General features: G+C 43.3%; 1 protein-coding gene across 1 annotated transcript; it reads left to right on the top strand.

Annotated features, from left to right (window-relative positions):
- The first annotated feature begins 3,286 nt into the window (after positions 1-3,286).
- CD180 (CD180 molecule) lies at positions 3,287-17,850 on the top strand. The gene is made up of 3 exons (XM_027520425.1): positions 3,287-3,601; positions 11,821-11,987; positions 16,075-17,850. Exons 1-3 carry the CDS (start codon positions 3,512-3,514, stop codon positions 17,801-17,803), a joined length of 1,986 nt encoding a protein of 661 aa, XP_027376226.1. The 5' UTR covers positions 3,287-3,511; the 3' UTR covers positions 17,804-17,850.
- The last annotated feature ends 3,897 nt before the right edge of the window (positions 17,851-21,747 follow it).

Here is a 21,747-nt window from a genome sequence, read left to right on the forward strand (position 1 = left end):
GCAGTCATGATGGGCATAGCTCCAGCCAAACCTCTCTATTTTTTATATTTTCTCAGAAGGGTTAAGACCACCTACCTACATTAGTAAAGAAAGAGCAATTGTCAACAAAAAGCCAGTGTAGCTCTGTTTTGGAGAAGGCAATGGCACCTCACTCCAGTACTCTTGCCTGGAAAATGCCATGGATGGAGGAGCCTGGTAGGCTGCAGTTCATGAGGTCACTAAGAGCTGGACACGACTGAATGACTTCACTTTGACTTTTCACTTTCATGCCTTGGAGAAGGAAATGGCCACCCACTCCAGTATTCTTGCCTGGAGAATCCCAGGGACGGCGGGGCCTGGTGGGCTGCCGTCTCTGGGGTCACACAGAGTCGGACATGACTGAAGTGACTTAGCAGTAGCAGCTCTGTTTTATTGGCTCAAGCCAATGGCTGTTAAATAAGTAAAATAAAATCTTTGTTTGGAAATAGAATGATAAGATTTTTCAGATGGAGAAATGCCTTGTAAATAGTCCAGCTCCATCATTTTACTGATAAGGAAATTAAGACAGACTTTCCCAAATGCATAACTAGTTAATGGCAAAGCTAGGACCAGAATTCAAGTTAGTGCCTTTCTTGGGAGATTTGGAAAATATTCATATAGACAGATGGTTAGGGACTGTAATGCATGAACTTGTGATACAGTTGAAGGAATGATTTTTTAACCTAGAAATGGGACAGTTCAGGGACATAATGACTATATTCAAATACTTGAAGGACAGACAAGTAGTAAAAGGGCTTGAACTTGTCTTCCCAGCCTGAGGAAACAAGGTCAATTATGAGAAGATAAGAGGAACGATTTTAGTAGGTCAGTATAAGATAAAATCCTTTAAGAAGTCAAAATATGCCAAAACAATTTGTTGGGGGATAGTAAGCTTTCTGTCACCAGAGAAACTTCAGAAAATACAGGAAGATACTGTAGTGTGTATGTTTTGTCCACAGAAAGGGGTGTGGTAAGGGGTGTGGAGGAGAAAATTCAGGCCTGAAAATCATTTGGATAGGGTGACCTGTAAGAGTATGTGGTTCTTTACAACTTGGGACCAAATAAGGGTTTCATTCTTGCCTCCAAGCTCTAAAACCTATCTTCCTATCTGTTTGCAATAGTTTAAATTTTAATCTATTTCATATTTCAGGGTATTGTGCCCTGAATATTTGATTTGAATGCTGTGGCAGAAGGTCACTCGTATTCATTTATTTTCTTTTATACACTTGCAGAGAGTCTTTAGAATCCATTATGCAAACACATGCAAATCATATGCAAATAGCATGGCCTCAGAAAATGACAAAATCTTAGGGTCTTAACTGAGCCATCAAACCTTTCTTTAAGAAGGCAAGTATAATATGCCTTTTGAATGTCTCTGGGGCAGGAGACAATTTCCTGAGAGTGATATTTACAGGATGTTGGAATTGGTTACTCAGAGGAGTTTTTGCCTCACATTCTTCACATTTATGTAGAACTTTGAGGTTAAGAAAGCATTTTCACGTAAATGATCCCATTTGATCCTCATAATTACCCTGTGATATTGACAGAACAGGAATTGGAATTCTTGTTCTATTATTCAGATGGGAAATAGATTCAGAAAAGTTAAACGACTTGCCCAGCTTTGCTCCATTGATGAACGATGGATCTGAGACTTTGAAGTAGACTTTCTTTCAGTCTAAGACTCTTCATGACACTAGATGCATATCTTCTTTAAAGCAAGGTGCTTGTCATCAGTCTGGGTTTGCTTGGATGGATGGCATTTTGCCAAAAGCATCTTTGAAGGTGCTTCTGTTGATGAAGATGACATTTTACAGGTGGGCAGAAAAGTCTAATTATTTGTAATAGTGCTGGCACAGAGCCAAGTACGTAGTGTCTCCAACCCTCCCTCCCTTGCTTTTTATTCACATCTGCTCTGAAATCTCTGGATGAAGAACTTTCCTTAACCTGTCCACATTTCAGCTTTTTCAGGAGAGAGAATTTTTTCTTAAACCATGCAGAGTAACAGCACGGTCTCTGCAATGAGCTGTCTAGATCTGAAAGATCCACCTCTGTCAATTTGCGTGCGTGTGTGTGTGTGTGTGTGTGTAGTCACTCAGTCTTGTCTGACTCTTGTGGCCCCATGGACTATAGCCTGCCAGGTGCCTCTGTCCATGGAATTTCCCAGTCAAGAATATTGGAATGGGTTGCCATTTCCTTTCCTAAGGGATCCCCCCCACCAGGGATTGAACCTGCGTCTCCTATGTCTCCTGCAGGCAGATTCTTTTCCCATTGAGCCATCAGGGAAGCTCATGTGGCCTTGGAGAGGTCATTTATTCCTCTAAGTATCAGTTTCTACATCTATTAAATGGGGAAAATAGCACCTCTTTGATAGAATGTGTGATGAGGAGATATACACAAAAGAAAACCTGCTTAGCATCTGACACATAATATGTGTTCAATAAGCGGTAGCTACTATAATTATCATATTAGTGGTGGTAACGCAGTAATGGTGGTACCTCAAGGCGTTGTGAACTCCAATGCTAAGAATTGGCTCTTGGAAATGGAATGGGAGGACAGTAATGCCAAGTGTCTCTTATATGCCGAAGGACTGAAAACAGACAGTGTTTGAGGCAGCTGAATTCAGCCCAGTGAGGAATGAATGAACTTTCTTTAATCACTATTGTATCTTGCCTCATAATGAGGGTAGCTGCAATCCTATTTCAAGGCTATTTCTAAGAAGAAATAGAGCCAAGGCTGACATCCTTAACTCTGCTCTCTCTGAGCCGGACTGCTCTGTATATGGCAGTGACCTTTACTTCCCTGGGTCACCTTGGAAAGGGATTTCACGGTAGCTGCTTCAGCAAACCTGAATCACTGGGTCATGGGATGGATTTGTCTTCCTCCTATACCGAGACTAGATGTGGGGACCACGGAGGAGGCTGAGGCAGCAGCTCCACCCTCTTTCTGGGATGACCCTGCTCCCTCTTGCCCTAGTTCCCAGCTCCAGCAGGTGCCCCTGGAGGGCAACTTCCCTCCATGCCCACAGAGTGCTCTGCCCTTCCAGTGCACCCCAGTCCCTTTCCTGGTCACTCACCCAGGCTAACTAACAAGGTGGCGTCCTCCATGAGGACAGCCTCCTGCTCCCACAAGCTTCTTTCATGGAGAGGGACTGGAAGCTTGCCGAGGGTCACTAGGAACCATTGCCCCGAGTGTCCATGTGGCCAGAGCAAGGGCACTGCACAACTGGTTCCTGTTTGCCAGAAGTGCTCTGGGCCATTCTGAGGTTGGGTGCTCAGCTATTTTTGGCAAGAATGAGTCCTATGCAAAAGGGACTTCCCCTTTTTTGCAGTGCAAAGCTACCAAATGCAGAGCAGTCAAGAGCATTTCTTATTCCCAGATTACCCTCTGAGCACCTCTCTGGCTGCCAGATTACCAAGATTGTCATAGCTTGATTCAATTTCTCAGCTCCAGACTCTAGCTAACCACACCAGGCTGGGTGGCCTCGGTCCTGAGAATGGCTCCCTGTGTCAGCTGCTTCCTGTTGGCTGTGCTGATTTCTGCCGGCTGTAAAGCCATCCCCTCCTCAGATCCGAAGTGCACTGAGGTGAGTCCAACTTCTTTGTCTTTGTCCAGATTCAACTTTCTGGAAATGTTGAGATTCAGCATGCAGTTGTATCTGAGCTTTGGCATTCCAATATCCACTGTCTTTAAAAGGGCAATGGGGTGTGTAGAACTTTTTCTTTGCTGTGAAAAAGGAGCCAAAGAGCTCTGCTGGGGAGGTGCACTCACCGATTCCTAGTAGGAAGAGGTGAGAGTTGTTCTCCTCTGCACACAATTTCCCCCAAATAATCCCAGTTGGGTCATAAAAATGTCAACAGGTTCCCAGTGCAAAGAGCAGAGCTCCAAACCTGCTTCCTAGCATAAAGGGGCTGTTTGTCCAACCTCCCACCACAGGGCCACTTCCCCAAAGAGTCCTTCAGTTTCCTGGCATTCAGGATGGAGGTAAGTGAAGACCACCTGTGTCAGGCTTTAGAGAAGAGAAAGATCACTCTGAATGAACCTGGCTTTCTCCTCGAGTCAGACCCTCCACCTGTTTCACTAACCCATAGGAGTAACATTTGAGAGCAGGGCCAAATTGTACCTTCTGTTTGGACCACAGCAATGTTTATCGACCTGTGGGAAGTTCTTAGGGCTTCCCAAGTGGCTCAATGACAGAGAACCCGTCTGCCAATTCAGGAGACATAAGAGATGTGGGTTTGATTCTTGGGTTGGGAAGATCCCCTGGAGGAGGGCATGGCAACCCACTCCAGTATTCTTGCCTGGAGAAGCCCATGGACAGAGCAGCCTGCAGGCTACAGTCCATGGGTTTGCAGGAGTCGGGCATGACTGGAAGCGACTTAGCAATCACGCACGCAAAGGAAGTTCTTGGGCAGGGTGATGAGATAGAGAAAGAAAAAGGGATCATTTTCTTACCATCTTCCTCCTTTTACCTCTGATCCCATCAGGTATCCAGCCCCACATGGCCTGTCAGACAAGGGCTGTGGACAGGAAGGACCGTCAGTCTCGGTGGCTGAGTGGGCTGCTTTCCTAGTTTGGAGCTGAATGACCAAAAAAGAGGCAGGACTAGCTCAGTGGAGAAAGGCAGAGCTTAAGACCCAGGGTCAGGAGAATCAGGGAAAGTGGGGCAAGGACCTGCCAGCCAAGAGCAAGAACAGAAGCCAGGACTTTAAGAAGGCCTAGGAGCAGAAAGCAATAGGACCTTGTTAGTCTGGTGCGTGTATGATCAGAAGGTAAGTCATGTCCAACTCTTTACAACCCCATGGGCTGCCAGCCTCCTCTGTCCATGGAATTTTCCAGGAAAGAATACTGGAGTGGGTTGCCATTTCCTTCTCCAGGGGATATTCCTGACCCAGGGGTCGAACCTACGTCTCCTGCATCAGCAGGTGGATTCTTTACCCCGAGCCACCTGGGAAGCATTGTTGATCTGATATTGGGATGGAATCAGGATGCACACTCAGACCAAAAGGAAGTACAGTGCCCAGGAGAAATTATTCCATCTGCCACAATAGTGCACCAGAGACCAGATGGCTCCAACAACAGGAACCTGCTTGGGTACAACTCTGCAGGCTAGCTCCAAGATCAAGGTGTCAGCAAGGTTGCCGAGGCCCCTTTCCTTGGCTTATTGACAGCCTTCTTCTCAGGCCCTGTCCTGAAAACAAGGGTTTGCTTCTGTTTTGAGTTCAGTAAACTTTTTACTGAAGTAAAATTTACATACAGAAGAGTTTACCACCCCTAAGGGCAGAGCTCAATGAGTTTTCACCAAGAGGACACATCCATGTGAGCAGCCTGCAGAACAAAAAGCAGAACCTTCTCAGCACCTAAGAAGCCCTCTCGTGTCTCCTCCAGATCACCAGCCCCTCAGACCCTCCAGTAGTCTCACTTCTATCACCAAAAAGGGATTTTGCCTCTTTTTTGAGTTTTGTATACATGAGATCAGAGTACCTGGTCTGTACCTGGCTGATTTTGCTCGGTATCAAGCATATGAGATCTATCGACGATGTTCAGCCACCATGGGCTCGTTTCCATCACTGGTATTCTGTTGCGTTACTGTTGTTTGCTGGGTCATGTCTGACTTTCTTGTGACCCCATGGACTGTAGCCCACCAGGCTCCTCTGTCCATGGGATTATCCAGGCAAGCATATTGGAGTGGGTTGCCACGCCCTCCTCCAGGGGATCTTCCCAACCCAGGGATAGAACCCATCTTCTGCATTTCCTGCATTGGCAGGCAGATTCTTTGGAAGCTCCACATTCTTATCTAGGTCTTCAGTAAATAAATGAACAAATACTTATTAGGTATATGTCAGGGAGTAGATGTATTTCATCATAGGGTACACATATATTTGGTAAATATTGCCAGTTTTCAATGTGTTGGTATCCATTTATTCTCACCAGCAGTGGATATGCATTCTGGTTGCCCCAATGCCTTACTAACATTTGCTATTGTTTGTTTAAGAACATTAGCTATTCTGATGGATGAGTAGGGGCATTTCACTGTGCCCCTGATAATTATTTTCCTGATAATTAAATTGAGTATATTTGTGTATTTGTGTGTGTGTGTGTGTTTGTGCATGTAAGTGCCTTTTCCAGTCTTTGGCCCATTTTCTCTTAGACTGTTCACAGGTTTTTGGTTGGGGTTTTTTTTTTTTTTTTTTGGTAGTGGTTCTTTATGTATTCTGGATACAGTTTCTTTATCAGATTGCAAATATCTTCTCCTACTCTGTGGCTTGCCTTTTCATTCTAAATATTTTTTTTAAAAACAGAAGTCCTTAATTTTAACATAGCTTGATTTATCATTTTTCTTTTATTTATTTTAAGTGAATGTCTATTTTGTTTAAGAAATTTTTGCCAGCCCAAAGCAGTGACGATATTATCCTATATCTTCTTTTGGATGTTTTATCATTTTTTATCATTTTGTATGTATTTCTAAGTTTCACATGTAAATTTACAGTCCATCTGGAATTATTTATTATTATTTCTTTTGCATGTGATGTAAAAGAGAATTTTTAAATGAATTAAAGATGAATTTTTAAATAAAGCTTTTTGTTTGAAAAAAATGTCAAACCTTGAAAAATTCTGAAATATTCTCAAAATATTATAACGAATGCCAATAAATACTCCACACAGAATCTTCCATGTTTAAATGGAATGTATGTATGGATGTGTGTGTTTCGCAATAAAATGAGATCTATGACCAAGCTTTTGAAGGTTGGTAAATACGCAAACCATAGCTGGAATTCAGCCTTCTGTGATTTGGATTCAGGTGATATTTTAGATGTGTTCTTGAATCATTGCTGGTGAATATAGGGATGCCTGCTCCTTTCAGGTGACTATTTGTCACTGTACAGTCACTAAGTCATATCCAACTTTTTGCGACACCATGTACTGTAGCACACCAGGCTTCCTGTCCTTCACCATCTCCCAGAGTTTTCTCAAACTCATATCCATTGAGTCAGTGATGCCATCCAAACCATCTCATCCTCTGTCGTCCCCTTCTCCTCCTGCCCTCAATCTTTCCCAGCATCAGGGTCTTTTCCAATGAGTCAGCTCTTGGAATCAGGTGGCCAAAGTATTGGAGCTCTAGAATCAGTCCTTCCAATGAACATTCAGGGTTGATTTCCCAGATGACTATTCAGTCCCCTCAAACCCACAGTAGGAGACAATCCTTCATGTCCAGGTATGGGGGAAAGTGCTTAGTAAAGCTCTGTTTTAAGAGAACTCCAAGTTCATGATACAGGGGCTTCCCATAACTCTAGACAATGACAATGATGTTTCAATGATCCAGGGAAATGCTGACTTTTCTTGTGGGCGCTTGATGTATATTACCTCGTTAATCCTCAGAGCTGGTCTACCAAGAGAGGTTATTGTCCTCAATCCATAGCTGAGCAAAACAGGAGGCTCAGAGAACACAGCTTGGTAGTTGAGAGCTGGGATGTGAACCCAGGCAGTCTGCCTCAAGACAAACAGAAAGTGAACTTCTTTTAATCTGAGTGCCCTTTGCCTGGAGTCAGATTGACAATAGAATTTTAGGGATGTGACCTCTTCAGAGTGTTTATTTGCAGAGAGTAACTGTTACTCTGGGATTTGACTCAGTCAAATTGCTGTCTCTGGATAGAGAGAAGTGATTAGCAAGGGAAGGTTGGAGTTCAGTGTCCCAGATTCCCCATGTCTGGGGGAGCTGGCTGCTGCTGCAGGTGCCAAGTGCAGAGGAGGCAGCCAAACACATGGGAATCAGTGCGTGTGTGAAACTCAGAGAATCTGAAGTCAGAAATGATCTCAGCACTTGTGAGGAGAGAAATACTGTGGGGTGGGAGGGAGTCAGAGATACAGCAGGAAGAAGCAAAATAAGATCATGATTGAAAAAATGCAAATGAGTACCTGGAGGGAAAAGGGATTGCAGACACAGATGGAGCACTTGGGCGCCCCGCTCTGTGTAATGGCACCACTCTGTGTAATGGCACCGCTCTGAGGTGGAGCTGGAGACAAAGGGATGGGCGTGGGTCCCAGTGCAAATGCCCGTGACTGGAATAGAGGTGGGCATGGGTCAGTTGTCCTGAATACCATGGGGCTTTGCCTCAGCCCTGCGTAAGTTCACATCCAGAAGGGTCCAGACTGCAGTGGAATGGCCAAAGCAGAAGAGTGAGAAACTGACCCCGGACTGAGGTCTAGCAACAAAGTCTGGGTTTATAGAAAGTGGTCACGTGGGGCTCAAAGAAACCAAAGGGGCTGCAAAAGCAGTGGTGGGTATCTGCCTAGAAAAGCAACTGAACATGTGGTCCTCACAGGTGACCCAGCCCTGAGCACAGGGGCAGTGACCACATCGCTGGGACACAGGATTTCTCTTCTACACCCCACCCTTTCAGGTTCCTGTCTAGTATCAGTCTGCTGCCCAGGAATCCTGTGCTATGCTATGGGAGCTCACTGTGAGGAAGTTTCGCTGTGAAAACTGTCAGCGAGAAAGACACAATCTCACTGATACAGTTTTACAAACAGTGTATAACCTGAATCAAATCATGAGGAAACAAACCACAGAGAAGGAACATTCTGCAAACTACTAGCCAGAATTCTTTAAAAAATTAATCAGTGTCAGTAGAGATCATGAAAGGCTGAAGAATCTGCTCAGATTAAAGGAGACAGAAGAGATGTGGAAATGAGAGACAATGATTGAACAGAAATGTGATGTAAAAGCCATGGTGAGGAACCCAGAATAGTTTCTGAAATGCGCTTGGTTTTCAAATTTTCTTATGAGTTCTTATCATTTGCCTCATTCCTTAGGAATCAAGGGCAGATAATTCATTGCAGTTTACCTAACTAGAGATTATTGAATGTTACAACCCAGGCTCCCAGTGAGCTTCTCAGTCCTCCTGGGAAGGGTTGTGCCCTGGCTCTCGGGTTTTCACTGGGTTGAAACTGAGCTATTCCTTTCCATTTGCTAGGTCAGTGGTTCAGGAGAGCTCATACTCCCTTTCAACTTTTGGGATCACATTAACGCAGTGAAGTGCTTAGTGAAGCATACAAGAGGAGTAATTTAGTTGTCACAGAAATGTATATATTCTGGAAAAGGAGGGAATTGCCAATGCCGAGCCTTTTACTGCAGGGGCAGAACAGAGCAAGACCAACTGAGGGAAGGCCCCATTTCTCCATGTATTTACGACGTCAGTGATGCCAGAGATCAGAAAAGAAAAATGGGTCTCCTCAAAGCCAATCTGAACCTCAGAAGGTGCACATACATCTTCTCCCTGGGTCTTCTCTCTTCATGGGGACCAAGAGGGATCTCACAGCGTGTGTTTTCCCTCACCAGTTAGTCAAATATATTTTAAAGGCCAAGTGTGCATTTCAAGGGCATTCTGTGGATTTGTGGCAGTGCCTGAAGGACTTTTGGTCTATGAAACAATTATGGATGACAAGGGATTATAAATATGGCATTTTCATTGGTGACTTTGTAACATTGTCACAACATAGAAGAAAACTGGACTTCTTTGGTAGCTCAGACGGTAAAGAATCTGCCTGCAATGCAGGAGACCTGGGTTTGACCCCTGGGTCAGAAAGATCCCCTGGAGAAAGGTATGGCAACCCACTCCAGTATTCTTGCCTCAAAAATTCCATGGACAGAGGAGCCTGGTTGGCTACAGTCCATGGGGTCACAAAGAGTCGGACACGACTGAGTGACTAACACTTTCATGTAGAAGAAAACCAGTGATTTCCTGTAAATGAACATTCTCAGTTTTGCTTTAAAAAAAGGGCCTGGCTAAGCAGAAGTCGGAGAGTGAGTAAGGCAAAAAGCAATTAAAATGGCGACACCTCTAAATCAAGGCACGTCAGGGTAAAGGCAGATGTGTCCCATCTTCTGTGTGCAGTTAAGCAGACTCGTTTGCAACTAAGCATGAGGAAAGCTGCTGATGCAGATTTCAATGGGGCAGGCCATTCCCTATCTGGGGCAGTCTCAGTGGGGCCTCTGGTGAGGACACCACGTGGCCTGGAGAAAGTAGTGCCTGAAAGGTGTGAGGAAATCACATGGAGCCTGAGATGAGCTGAGAGATGGCCCATGGTCCTGGAATGTCTATCTTCTTTGTGTCTCCAAGTTGTACTTCTCATGGAGAAGCATTTCTTTCTTTCCCTGGAGCCTCCCCATGCAATATATACCCCACCAGACCTTCAGACCTGTCCCACCACCCTTTATCCTAAGGCATCAGCCAAATAAATTTATGAGCCCATAATTCTAAGGGCCTCTAAAGAACCCCTTCACATTTTTACCTGCTTAGTCCAAGATCTGTAACTTGAGTCAGCACATCTAGCAAGCAGTAAGCAGCAGATGTGAGAACACCTGACTCTCACATTAGCATGTGGGACCCAGCATGAGGAAGTCCTCTGAATTTACGTGCAGAGCTGTGCCCTATGCTGGGTCTGGTATCAGCAGCCTGCAGTTCAGGGAGCCTAAACTGAGTCATACTTCAAGATTATAAGACCTTATGACCTAAGGTCTGTGCCATGCTGCTAGTTCTTTTCTTTTTTAAACATTAAGAAAATTTCTAAATATATACAAAAATGGTTAGTTATAGGGAACCTTGTGAATGGGCTCACTCCACATTCAGCAACCACCAACATTTTGGCTACTAATTTCCTCCATCCACTCTCTCCTTTTTTGCCAAAGTATTTCAAAGCAAATCTCCACCATCATGTCATTTTGCCTCTAAAACCTTCAAAAAGTAACTCAAAATAAGAACATCTCTCCTACATAATTACAAGGTCATTATCATTAACAAAATTTGCAGTTCTTTAATATTCTATAATGTCCTGTCCTCATTTGAAATTCCCTGACAATGTTTTCCCAAATGCCTTATTTGAATCAGAATCTAAAGAAGTGCCGGAAGTGAAGAAAGTATTACTCACTCAATTGTGTCATTTCAGCTCCATAGACTGTAGCCTGCCAGGCTCCTCAGTCCAGGGATTCTCCAGGCAAGAATACTGCAGTGGGTTGCCATTTCCTTTTCCAGGAGATCTTCCCCACCCAGGAAGATCACCCAGGAACCCACATCTCTTATGTCTCCTGCATTTGCAGGTGGATTCTTTCCCACTAGTGCCACCTGGGAAGCTCCGTACTTCAAGCTGCATCACATCACAAAGTGTGCAATATCTGGTTGTCTTCTTTTGTTGACACTAGAGTTGATGTATTTGTTTCAAAATGAAGGAAAAAAAAACATTTTTATGCATCCAAAATCAAAACTATAAAATTATGTTCAGAAAAGGCTTGTTTTTATCACCACACCTCAATCTGCTTCCTTCCCTTCCCTTAAATATAGCCAGTTTAGGGTTCACCTCCCCTGTTTCTTTTTGTAAACGTAAGAAAATGCACACGTACTTTCCCTAGGGATCATACGGTATACTACATCTTATATGCACCATATACTAACAGATGTCTACATCTTGATTTTTTTCACTTTACAATTAACCTGCATATCACTCCATTATGATTATTTATGAAGATTGTATTTAGTCCTTTTTTAGCTACACAGGGTTCCATTTTGTGAATGTACATATTTCAACTGGCCTATATGGATAGATAATCTGGTTATTGCCAACCTTTTGCTATTGTAAAAAATACCACAATGAATAATGTTATGCATAGTCATTTTGTGCTTTTCCAAGTATTTTATTTGGTGAAGATTCCTAGAAATGAGACCTCTGCCCAAAGGATAAAACCTGTTGTTTTACTAGAAAGCCAGTAAATACACTGTCTGATATTGGCTCACACTGTTCTCTTCTCAGAAAGAAGGCAACAGGACATACAACTGTGAAAATTTAGGTCTCAGAGAAATTCCTGACACTCTACCAAACACAACAGAAGTTTTGGAATTCAGCTTCAACTTCTTGCCTACAATTCAAAATACAACCTTCAGCAGGCTCATAAATCTTATCTTTTTGGATTTGACCAGGTTTGTATCTGAGTTTTTTGTGTGTGCTTGATGTTTTACTTAGGTCAAAACACAATATGCATTCAAACTGTTTCCAGGACCTTCCTTTGGGGAGCAGGACAACCTGCTTATTCTGCGTGTTTACCCCTTCCCATGAAATATTTTTACACAGGTGAAATATAATTTAAATAAGCACCAATCAGTGGGGAGGAAAGTGGCTTATTCTCAAAATAGATTGTGTCTGCAGTGCTGTTTAAGAAGGTCGAAGGAATATCAATAACACAACTGAAAATAATCTTGTACTAAATCAGATGTCACATCAGACTATATTTTAGGAGAGTTGATTATGAATGGGTGTGACATGTTAAGAAAAAAGTTAGAGGAGATATATACACCGTCTACTAACTTTTTTCATGAAAATTGGTTTTAGAGGCAGGATGAAGATTCTAAATGCTGACCCAGGGCTTCTGAGCCAGCGGGCAGAAGTGCCAGAAGAAAATAAAGGGATAGAGCAAGAGAGAAATGCAGCTGGGGTGTGTGTGTATGTGTGTAAGTTGGGGGAGGGCTCCGTATGTGGATGGAGCCTGCTACTCTTGCCCAAGTTCCATTTCTTCTACCTTGGTCCTTCAACTGAAGCTTCTGCAGAGCAGGAGCATATTCACATCCTTTGCTGCTGTTCAGTCACTAAGTTATGTCCAACTCTTTTGTGACCCCATGGACTGTAGCCCACCAGGCTCCTCTGTCCGAGGAACTTCCCAGGCAAGAATACTGGAGTGGGTTGCCATTTCCTCCTCCAGGGGATCTTCCCCACCCAGGGATCGAACCCGTGTCTCCTGACTCTTTTGCATTGCAGGTGGATTCTTTACCACTGATCCACCAGGAAAGTCCTTTCACATCCATAAGACTATACAGTCACATCCGCATGACCACTACTGGGCGGCAGGCATGGTAAATGCTGCCATTCCACCCGCGTTAGATGGGAAAACAGAGGCTCAAGGAGATTTTGCGAGCCTGCTTAAATTCACACAGGAAGGAAACTGGGACTTTTGCTCTCCTGACTCCCAGTCCAGAATTTACTTTCTCTTTTAATATTTCTCATTCTCACATGAGAAGAGTTTGACTTTTTAAGAAGTATTAGGCCAGGAGAGCTTTCATAACTAGACGACTCTCAGTTTCCTCTTCTGCTATTTTCAAAAAGTGATAAAAATGGGACCTCATACTTTCTAAGGTCCTCCTCCCTCTGCTCCCCTCCCCACCCTGTATCTGGCTACAAATGAGGCACTGTTTTCATGACCTTACACAGTTGCTGTTTCCTTAGCTTTACCAGTTTGCTTTCTTTGCCCTTTGCTCATTCTTCTGTCTTGCTTTTCAGAGCTTCCTCTCTGGAATTCTTTTCCTTTTTAGACATTTCACTTCTTTGGTTACTGTCTGTTATCAGTCAACTTCCTCAGTTCTTTATTTTCTGAAAATATTTTTATTTCACTCTGATTCTTGCAAGATAACGTTTTCTGGCCTATGTCATCGCTCTCTGGCAACTGTCTAGGCTGACCGTAGTTTTGTTCTCAGCCCTTCAAGATTATCATTCCAGGCTCCCATTGTTGCTGCTGGGAGGTCATCTATCTGTCCAGTCATTGTTCATATGTTAAATATCTGTCTTTTCTTCTCTGGATATTCTCAATAGCTTCTCTTTGTCCTTGGAATTCTACAATATCACAGTGATGCGTTGTGTAGATTGTCAGGCTCCTTGAATCTGAGTTTGGTGTCTTTCATCAGTTTTAAAATATTCTAGCCACTATCCATTTGAACTCTGGTTTGCTCCCACTCACCCTTGTATCATCTTTGGATCTCTGATTAGACTTATATTGCATCATCTTAACTGTCTTTTATATATCTTAATATCTCTTTATTGTTTTCCAACTCATTTTTTTTTAATTTTGGCTACTTCTAGTCTATTAATATCCTCTTTAGCTGTGTTTAATCTCTTGTATAAGCTATCCATTGGTTTTCTAATTTCAATTATTAACTTTTCTCATTTTAATATCATTTACTTTTTATTTTACAAATATAGGAGGTCAGTTTTAATATTTTTTCATTTATCGTACTTTTGGTTCTTACTATTTCCTTTAAGCATATCAAGCATGTTTGACATAGTGTATTTATAATGATATGATAATACATATAAGCTTTATCATCTATTCTTTAACAGATCAGATCAGATCAGTCGCTCAGTCGTGTTCGACTCTTTGCGACCCCATGAATTGCAGCACGCCAGGCCTCCCTGTCCATCACCAACTCCCGGAGTTCACTCAGACTCACGTCCATTGAGTCAGTGATGCCATCCAGCCATCTCATCCTCTGTCATCCCCTTCTCCTCTTGCCCCCAATTCCTCCCAGCATCAGAGTCTTTTCCAATGAGTCAACTCTTCGCATGAGGTGGCCAAAGTACTGGAGTTTCAGCTTTAGCATCATTCCTTCCAAAGAAATCCCAGGGCTGATCTCCTTCAGAATGGACTGGTTGGATCTCCTTGCAGTCCAAGGGACTCTCAAGAGTCTTCTCCAACACCACAGTTCAAAAGCATCAATTCTTCGGTGCTCAGCCTTCTTCACAGTCCAACTCTCACATCCATACATGACCACAGGAAAAACCATAGCCTTGACTAGACGAACCTTTGTTGGCAAAGTAATGTCTCTGCTTTTGAATATGCTATCTATTCTTTATACATCTTATACATATATTGCATACACACACACACATATATATGTATACTTTATCAGATATATCTGATAACTCTGGCATCTGCTGCCTTTTTAAATCTGATTCTGTAGAGCTTTTTTTTTTGGCTGACTTTGGCTAGTGTGTTTTCCTTATGTGTTTAGTTAATTTTTATTTTGAGAATTTATCATGTAGAACTTTGTATAAATCTTTCTTTAAAATGTTTCCTTGAACTAGATAATACCAATGAACTATTAATATTGGTATGTGTGACGATGGCATCATGCCTAAAGAAAATAAGCCTTTTATTTTTTTGAAATGCATACTGAAATATGTATAGACACCTAGGATTTGACTTAATTTAAGAGAGAGAAGTAGGTATAGAAGAAGAAATGACTACGGCAAAATGATGAGAACTGTGTGATACATATATATGGAAATTCACTGTATTATTCCCTTTACTTTTATGTAAAGTGGAATGGTTTTTATGTAAATCTTTTCACCTGCTCGTTACCTGAAATCACTACCATTTTGGAACTGTTTTAAGCTAAATCGTCCATTTGGGTTTCTGTGGGGAAGTCCACAGAGACAGTGTAAACTCAGGCTAGAGTTTTCATAGGTGGAAGCTGGTGGTGGTTAGAGAATCTCAGAGGATGTTTTTCTTGTTGTTCTTCCTGTTTTTCTACCCAGAAGCAAGGTCAAGATAAACATAGATCCTCAAAGTCTCCCTCGGTGAGTTTTCTTTTTTAAGTTCACCCACTGAAAGGATCCCTTGAGGGTCTTGGTAGTCTTCAGGTTTTTGAAAAGACCTCCTATTCTTAGCCCAAAGCTTTGTCTCCTGCCACTGGGCTGTGCGGCTCATTAAAATCTGGACTCTAGGCCACCAAGGATCAGCAGATATTGACAGATACGACACAGCTAGCTCCAGAATTTGGTCCTATGGTTTCAAGCTTCCTTTTGACACTGCATCTCTAAACCATTCACTTACTGACCTCCAGGGGAGCTCTGTGTGTGTCTGTGTGTGGGTGTATAGTGCAGTATTTTGAGGTATAATATCAGGATGAGTTTTCTCTGAACCTCGAGTTCCATTTTCATCATTTGAATCACAACCATTCTACAAAGCAATCATTGTTTGCTATACTTTATAGAAGAAAAAACAGAGGTTGAGAAAAGTTGTGACTTGCCCAGGATGGCATAGATAACATATTTTATATATCATGTTATACATTATGTATTTTATGACATATTTTATATTACTTGTAACAGTAAATAATAGTTTAATTTTGTCTACAAACTACTAATTGTTCCAAACACAAATCTCTGAGAATTCAACTTAAAATAGAATTTTTCTCTTTTCCTTAATTAATTCTTCTTAAACACTCTTATCTTTTTAAGGTGCCAGATTAACTGGGTACATGAAGACACTTTTCAAAGCCATCATCAACTGAACACCATTGTGTTAACTGGAAATCCCCTGATATTCATGGCAGAAACATCACTTACCGGGCCCAAGTTCCTGAAGCATCTTTTCTTAACCCAAACAGGAATATCCAATCTCGAGTTTATCCCAGTGCACAACCTGGAAAATTTGGAAAGTTTGCATCTTGGAAGCAACCATATTTCCTCCATTAATCTCCCAGAAAACTTCCCAACACAGAATCTGAAAGTCCTGGATTTTCAGAATAATGCTATACACTACATCTCTAGAAAAGACACCAATTCTCTGGAACAGGCCACCAACCTAAGCCTTAACTTCAACGGCAATGACATTAAAGGCATTGAACCCGGGGCTTTCAGTTCAAAGATCTTTCAAAGTTTGAAATTTGGAGGGTCTCTCAACTTATTTATTATATTTAAAGGTCTACAGAACTCTACTCTTCAGTCTCTTTGGCTGGGGACATTTGAGGACACTGATGACCAATATCTCACTTCAGCCACATTTGAGGGACTTTGTGACATGTCTGTTGAGAGCATCAACTTACAAAAGCACCGTTTCTCTGACTTATCATCGTCCACATTTCGGTGCTTCACTCGAGTCCAGGAGTTGGATCTGACAGCAGCTCACTTGAATGGATTGCCTTCTGGGATTGAGGGTATGAACTCTCTCAAGAAATTAGTTCTCAATGCAAATAGTTTTGATCAATTGTGTCAAATCAATGCTGCCAGTTTCCCGTCCCTTAGGGACCTTTATATCAAAGGCAACATGAGGAAACTTGACCTCGGCACTAGATGTTTAGAAAAACTAGAAAATCTTCAGAAACTTGATTTAAGCCACAGTGATATCGAGGCTTCTGACTGTTGCAATCTGCAACTCAAAAACCTGCGCCATCTGCAATACTTAAACCTGAGCTACAATGAGCCCCTTGGTCTCGAGGATCAGGCGTTCAAAGAATGCCCTCAGCTAGAACTCCTGGATGTGGCATTTACCCACCTACATGTTAAGGCTCCACACAGCCCTTTTCAAAACCTCCATCTCCTGCGGGTTCTGAATCTCTCTCACTGCCTCCTTGATACCAGCAATCAGCACCTCCTAGCAGGCCTGCAGGATCTCCGGCATCTGAATTTACAAGGGAATTCCTTTCAAGATGGGAGCATCTCAAAGACCAACCTACTTCAGATGGTAGGCAGCTTGGAGATTCTGATTTTATCCTCCTGTAATCTCCTCTCCATAGACCAGCAAGCATTCCACGGCCTTAGGAACGTGAACCACTTAGACTTGAGCCACAACAGCCTGACAGGAGACAGCATGGACGCTCTTAGCCATCTTAAGGGGCTCTACCTCAATATGGCCTCCAATAACATTCGCATCATCCCACCTCATCTCCTCCCTGCCTTGTCTCAGCAGAGCATCATCAATTTAAGTCACAATCCCCTGGACTGCACTTGCTCAAATATTCATTTCATAACATGGTACAAAGAAAATCTACATAAACTTGAGGACTCGGAGGAGACTACGTGTGCAAATCCCCCATCTTTAAGGGGAGTGAAACTGTCCGACGTCAAACTGCACTGTGGGATTACGGGCGTGGGCATTTTCTTTATTGTAGTATTTGTATTCTTGCTCATCCTTCTGCTCATTTTTTCAGTTAAATTTATTCTTAGGTGGAAATACCAGCACATTTAGTGCTGAAGGTTTCTGGAGAGGGAAAATAAATATGCTTAGCAAAATTGCCCTTGGTAAAGAAACTGTTGTCTGTTAGTGACCAGGTTTTTCTGACTGGTTCCTGGGATTGGGTAGGGATTCACTGTACTTTTTGGAGTCCCAGAACTGATGAGCCTCCCAGGAAGGTAAACTGACTAGGGCCAGAGGGTCAGATGCAGCTATGAGAGACACAGAGCCTTTTGCTCATGTGGAAGGTGGGTAGAAGTTGAGGGGAATCAGTGGTAGGGAAAGGCCAGGAGACTATTAGGAGGTCATCACTTCCACTCATGAGCATCCCCGGAGGCACCTCCTACCTTGACCCTCCCACATCTCTCTCTCCTGCAGCTCTGGTATTGTGCTTGGGTCTGAGTTCTCAGTAATATAGCCATTTGGGAAACAAGTTGGGGATACAGTCTCAAAGTATATCTTAAATGAAAAAGAGAAAACACAATGAATTTAAAAGAAGAGGCTGAGAAATGAATCTTACCATCAAACTGACTTCATTAATTTCTTTAATCCTTAAGTCTCCAAGGATTCTACAATGCCACCATGGTACAAATAACTCCAAGGAAAAAGAAAAAAAAGACACCCTCACCAAGATGCCCCTCCCCCAAGGTTGAGATGTTCTGCACAACGAATACCCTCATTTCAGAACCAAGGAGGCTTTTTTTTGTTGTTTTTTTTAACCTGTCTGGTGTTCTCACTCTTATTACATTACAGATCTTACAGATCCTAACTTACAGGTGAGCTGTGTATTTTTCAAAAGAAAAATACTCTTTTCATTTGAATGTCTGGTCCTTGGAAGCTTCTTTCTCATAGGAACCATGAGATAAATGGTGGTTTGGTTCCCAAGCCAGCTCTCAAAAGCCTACTCACCTGGGACAGCAACTGAGACAGCACATTTACAGTGAAAACCAGTGGAAGAAAGAAAGCACTCAGGCATCCTCGCCACTGGGAACCCAACAAGCTGCCTCAGTGAGTGGTAGCTTCTGTTGAGGCTGGAGGTATTGCAAATATGGTACCAGCAAGAGACAGTGGACAGGGCCAATGAATGCAGACAGAGAACTGGGAAGCCAACAGTGTTATACTCAGGTCTTCTTCCCAAGGCCCAAAGGGTAACACCCACGCAGGCCTCGATCTTCTGAGGTCTGCACTGGCAGAGAAGAGAGCTGAGCTCTTGTCCTCAGGTGTTGCTTTTATAAGGCCTGGATTAAGTAGAGTAACCAATTTTAGGTTAGAGATAGCAGAGTTATTAAATATTGATTGGCTATCAAAGTAAAAATTAGTTAACAGTCAATCAGAATTGATTGACCTTAGGTTGGGGGCATAATATTGGAACAGAGTAGAAACTTGGGGACCAGCTCTTCTTTATCTCTGTACGTCCAGAAAAGCAGGAAAGACAAGGGAATAGTGAAGGAAAGACATAAACATACATTGCAAATGCTTTACCAGTCTTAGGGTGTGTGTGTGTGTGTGTGTGTGTGATACTACATAGGAGCCTAAGTATTCCCAGAGTTCTTGGTTAAGGACACAGACAGTGGCCAGGAAATGGGGGGTCGGGGCAGGGTGGGGAGTGAGGCATTTGCTTTGGGTGCAAAATTTAAGGGGGAGCCAAAAAACTCAGTAATCAAGGCAAAAAAAATTCTTATTTTTTAAACTCTAAATTAATGCCAAAAATCCACAATAAGTACAAAAAGATTTTAAACATAGCCAGGATCTACACCAGTGCCATGTATTAGAGCCTGAGGCAAAAGGAAACTTGTTAGTAACCATGCTGCCTTTGTTTAAAACTTTGATAGTTTGTTCATTGTGGATATTTTACATTAGTTTTGATTCTTTTAATGTTGCATTTAAATGCTATGTATCTTTGTTACTGAGTTTTTTGGTGCCCCCTTAAATTTGGCACCCAAGTAGGTGCCTCACTCACCTTACCCGGTCCCTTGCCCTGAGGACTGGTCAGAAGTGGGGACTCCCATCTAACTCCCTGGCCACCATCTCCTGGAGGCCTGTTAGCAGGCACCGTTTCTCAGTTTTCCTCCAAAATGTCCCACCTCCTTCCCCTTGGTCTCTGGAAACAGGGAGAAGAGTTCAAGATCTTATACCTTGTTCTCATCCTCAGCTGCCTCCCAACTCTTGGGTGCAAAGATTTGCAGCCTTCCTTTAAAACCAAGAGAGGTGGCAGAGATGAATGGGTACCAAAACCCTCTGGTGAGAGAGGGCAAGCAGGGCACCATCCTGCTAATGAAATGAAAACTCACACAATTCACTGCTTTGATTATCTGAAACACCAGCGTTTGGGAAAACAGGTGTGTGGAAAAGGAATTTTCCTCGGCTTTCCTGAGGGAGTGTGGGCAAGGAAGTCATTTAAGGACACATGTTAAAGGAGAAAGTGCCTGGAACTCTGAGGGCCTGGGACACCCCTCTTCGGCCACTGTCATTCCTCCCCAGGCCTAAGATGGTGGGCAGCCCCCGAGAAGGCTGGCCTGAGCCCCTTCTGCACTGTTCCTGCCCTGAGTCTGGCAGTGACCAAGGCCTTTTCCCCTTGAGTTTCAGGCTCAGAGATGACCTAACACAGAAGTGGGCATGACTGCTCCAGAATGTGCTGAGCGGGTGCTCTTCCAGGGAGCCTCCTAGCTGTGGCCACAGGAAAGGCCCCTCATTCGAGGGACCTGAAGCCAGGCAGGCAGCCGACCCTCCCGAGTCAGGGAGCACATCTCCCTCTGACCACCATCCACACCGCCCACTCTAGTGGGGCAGGAAGCATTCACCTCTGGGAACTGAGGTGAATATCTGGGAGATAGCTGGACACACAGTCTTGTTGATTTTGTTCATTTGCTTGCAGCAAATTCAGTGATCAGTTCTAGAAAGTTTGAGGAACATTCCTGGCGGTGACCTGAAGATGCCAAAACCAGGCTCACTGCTCCTTGCCTCCCTTTTCTGTTTTTCTTTCTTTGTTGCTTCTTCCCCTCCTTCATTCCTAACTCTTTCTCTCCCTCTGTACTTCCTTTCATTACTTACCTCCTGCTTTCCTTCCTCTCCTTCCCTTCTTCCTTCAATCCTATCAGGGAGGATGAAAGTCTACACTCTTAATTCAGACTGATACACCAACCCCCCAGTTCCCTGTGTATCCTAGCAAACTTAAACTCCTTCCTGCCTTAAGGATTTAAGCTGCAGATAGGGCTTCCCTGAAAGCCCATTTGGTAGAGAATCCGCCTGCAATGCAGGAGACCCTGGTTCAATTTTTGGGTTGGGAAGATCTGCTGGAGAAGGGATAGGCTACCCACTCCAGTATTCTGGCCAGGAGAATTCCATGGACTGTATAGTCCATGGGATCACAAAGAGTCGGACAGGACCGAGCGACTTTCACTTTCAGGAAATACTAACTGCTGACCTAACCACTCCCTTGCCACACTGTCCTCCGTAACATGTAACTTGGAAAAACAAAAACATTCTGTACAGCAGGGGGTCCTCAACCTTTGAGCTCTAATGCCTGATGATCTGAGGTGGAGCTAATGTAATAATTACACATAATAATAAGAATTAAAGTCCACAATAAATTTAATGTGCTTGGATTATCCCCAAACCATCTCCCCCCTCCCCACCCCAATCTGTGGAAAAACTTTTTCAGGAACCTGGTCCTTGGTGCCAAAAAGATTGGGGGTCACTGCTGTGAACTGAGGGACCCAAGCCCTAACAATCTGTAATGGCCCGGCTTTGCTGTATCAGGCCCTTCTATGCAACGCCACGAGCTACTCCATAACTGGGCACTGATCTACGGCTTTGTGACAGCTCCTCTGTTTTGAGCAATAGTAAATTCACCCTGCAAAGTCAGAAAGGGAGCTTTTTGATGGCTGCTGTCAATTTTATTGCTTTATCCTAGTTACTAGGATAGACTCTGCAGCTGCAGTGCGTTTACTGGTTTTATG

The sequence above is a fragment of the Bos indicus x Bos taurus genome, chromosome 20, assembly GCF_003369695.1.
Source record: "Bos indicus x Bos taurus breed Angus x Brahman F1 hybrid chromosome 20, Bos_hybrid_MaternalHap_v2.0, whole genome shotgun sequence".
Lineage (NCBI taxonomy): Eukaryota > Metazoa > Chordata > Mammalia > Artiodactyla > Bovidae > Bos > Bos indicus x Bos taurus.